Raw genomic sequence first — 3,429 nt, forward strand, 5'->3', positions numbered from 1 at the left:
TGAAATAGATTTTCTTGAATAATAAAGGAGTTGACTGTTATGCTTTTTATGAGAATCACAATTCTCACTTAGCTATGGCATTTGGCTTAATCTACGTTGCGATAAGGTTGTGCAAGATCAACAGTTCTTTTTTTTCTGTAAGCGAATTTCTGCGAAGCGCCGCGCCGCGACGGTGAGACGTCGGAGGAAGTATAAATTTGCATTTTAAAAGAGGAAAAGACGTAAATTCATACCTCTCTGGTCATGACGACTAGCGTTATGTTGGGCGCCTGCTTCTCATAGAACGCGTTCGGGTCGGTGATGTTAATGCCCTTGGCGAGCGTCCAATGCCCAACTTTACGGACTTCCTCCTTCTTTAATTTCAACAGATCCAGCTTGAAATTGAAGCGTCTGCCCTCGTTGAATTGTAGGTTTCCAGTTAATCCAGAGATGCCTGACTGAAACAAAGAAATAGCTTAACAATGCCAACCGTTTCAACTTAAGCACTTAGTACTAAAGTTAACCAGAACAATACACGATGAAGAAACAAAAATTCAGTTTGGAGAGGAAACTTCTATGTATGGATGTTAACAATTCTTTGTTTTCTACATAGAAGATCACCGCAGAATCATACTGATGTCAGATATCTTCCACACAAAGTTATTTTTATTCGTTACAATTCAATAAAATTGACAATAGGGCACTTTTGACCAGCTTTCACTTGGAAGTAAAGGTTCATCATTCCAGTTTTTAAGTGTTTCTTGTTCTTTTGATGTACAGCATACATACAAGGTCTGTTCAAAAAGTATAGCGAATTTTGTGTTTTTTCAAAAATTATTCATTTACCTAACTTGACGCGCTTTTTGGTCAGGGCTAGTACGGTACCTTCCACTGGGATGATTGAGTTTTGGTTCCACGTCATAACCATAAACCCACGATTTGTTACCAGTGATGACCCTCTGGAGCAAATATGGGTAGTCGCGGACAGAGTCCAACAGCTCCTTAGCAATAGTAACACAATACTGTTTGTGTTTGAAATTGAGCAATTCTGGTACAAATTTCGCGGCGCCCCGTTCTTATGCCCAAACCATTGGTAAAAATCGAAGGGCAGGAGCCAATCGATATGTTTAGATCCTCAACAATTTTTCTAACAGTGATTCGACGATTGGCCAATACTATTTTTTTCACTTCATCAATGTTTTCATCTGGTGTTGACGTGCTCGGATGTCTAGCATGCTCTTTATCGTACACATCTTCTCGGCTCTCTGAGAACATATTGTACCACCGATAAACATTGCTCCGGTCCATGGTAGTTTTTCCATATGTCACGGTTAACATTTGGAATGTGTCCGCGCACTTAATTTTGTTTTTCACACAAAATTAACTGAACATTTAACATGACCGTACTTGTGGATATATAAGTGAGAGACATGAACACCAACATAACGTCACAAAAGAATATACGTTCCAGCGGAAATTCATAATTCGCGATACTTTTTCAACAGACCTTGTATAATCAAAAACGTTGTCCTGTTTGTTGGTGTTGAACAACTATACCGGTAAGGATCTAATTTCCTAGCGTTCCTCCTACTTAACTTTTAATTAATAATTAAAAAAAAAACTATACCAAAAAGGACCCATAAAGAAAGAAAAAACAAAATATTAGTTTCGTTCTACACCAAAAATACGACGAAAACTCGTTTTAAATTGTTCTCGATTCTGGGCGCCCAAAATTAAATTTTCCCATGCACTCTGCAAAATAATAATAATCGCAATGACTGGTACCAACGAACGGTAAAAACGCCGCCTCCGACAGTCAAGCGACCCGAACCTGAACGTAGCAGAAGGTATGTCGACAATTTAGGGCTTCAATGGAAGCAAAATTCGCAATAGCTGATCTGAATTCCGATTGGAAACGAGAGCAGCGCGCCTTCTGGATATATGGCTTGATTGAATTTTTCCGGTTGCGTCCTTCTCATCTAGTGTTCTGATGGTGCTACATGCGAATATCGAATTTTGCTATTCATTTGATTAAAATAAGTAAATTTCAGGCTGCGTGGAGTGCGGAGTGGATATAACGAAGTGAATATCAAAAGAGTATTAAAACCTACAACAAATTTTCCTTTTGCGCATAATAACTCATAAGGGGAGCAGAGACGTAAGAAATGGTTACTGCGCAGGGAGATACGCTATGACCATAAGTAATAGATATATTAATTTCTTTACGTACTTCACATAGGTAGCTAGTAAATACGTAAAAAACAAAATGCAAAGTGGGCATTCCATAAATAGTTTTTAAAATAAAATGTCAAACTAAATTTTAAATTTACCTACTAATTCAGAAAACGGATAATTCATCTGCATTTTTCATTACAACAGACTATTTTTATTTCAAATTGAATTTGAAACATTAATAAAGTACTTGGCCCGTACTTTCTCACTTGAAGAATACGACTTTGTAGGCATCTCATCAATTATTGCTCCTTTTTTGAAATTGAAAAGGTTTCTGACGATACTTATTTGAATACGAGATTGGAAATAAATCTTCAAGAAGTTTGGAAACAATAATAAATAATAAAGTGCATATTCATACCAGTGAATCAATGTAATTGTAAAGAGAAAGCCCATCATTCCAGGGTTCTTCAGTGTCACAAGAGAGGTTTACAGGTTTCAATGTGTAGCGAGAATTCATTGCGGCCAAACCATGTGCAAATACGTAAACTGCGTCGAATAGTAAAGCAGGTTCTGCCTGAAAAAACAAGAGGAAATATACAAATTTTTCCATTTAGGAAACAATTTTTCCGTTATTAGAGTTACGGATATGTTATCATCTATCATCACCATAAGGTCGTTAGCCCTAACACTGGTTGGACACGTACCTCCACTATTTCCTATCCTGAGCTAATCTTCACATTTCCCTAAAACTAGAACAACCCACATCCTTAACTATTTGTGAACAGTAATCTAATCTAGGTCTACCTCTACCCCTCCCAACACCGGTTTCTGCCTCTAATATATCTCTGACTAGACCTTCATGCCTGAGAAGGTGTCCTACCGACCTATCTCGCCTATTTCTTATTGACCTCCATAGAGTCCTTTGTTCTGCTGTTTTTTCTAAAACCTCTTCATTTCTAACCTTCTCTATCCACGGTATCCTCATCAATCGTCTGTAACACCACATTTCGAACGCTTCTAACCTTTTCTTTTTCGCCGCGCCCACCGCCCATGTTTCGCACTCGTACAACGCCGTGCTCCAAACATACACCTTTAACAACCTTTTTCGAATTTATAAATTAATCATTCGCGAGCATAGAAGTGACTTCTTTTTGTTAAAGGCGACTCGACCCTACGCTATCCTTTGCTTTATATCCCTACTACTCCTTCCGTCTTGACTTATCTGACTTCCTATAGATACCTAAAATCAGCCACTTCTTCTTAATTTTAGGTATC

At 38.0% G+C, this 3,429-nt stretch overlaps 1 protein-coding gene across 1 annotated transcript in view; it reads right to left on the reverse strand.

The window, feature by feature from the left end:
• LOC108738638 (glutamate receptor ionotropic, kainate 1-like) overlaps window positions 1–3,429 on the reverse strand; it is an 81,757-nt gene that overhangs the window by 28,482 nt on the left and 49,846 nt on the right. The window contains exons 5-6 of the mRNA XM_025981000.1: window positions 2,573–2,728; window positions 234–437 (exon numbers count right to left, since the gene is read on the reverse strand). Of these exons, the coding sequence (XP_025836785.1) occupies window positions 234–437; window positions 2,573–2,728 (360 nt within the window). The remainder of the gene's footprint in view (window positions 1–233; window positions 438–2,572; window positions 2,729–3,429) is intronic.

Source organism: Agrilus planipennis, unplaced genomic scaffold (genome assembly GCF_000699045.2).
Source record: "Agrilus planipennis isolate EAB-ADULT unplaced genomic scaffold, Apla_2.0 scaffold2, whole genome shotgun sequence".
Classification (NCBI taxonomy): Eukaryota; Metazoa; Arthropoda; class Insecta; order Coleoptera; family Buprestidae; genus Agrilus; species Agrilus planipennis.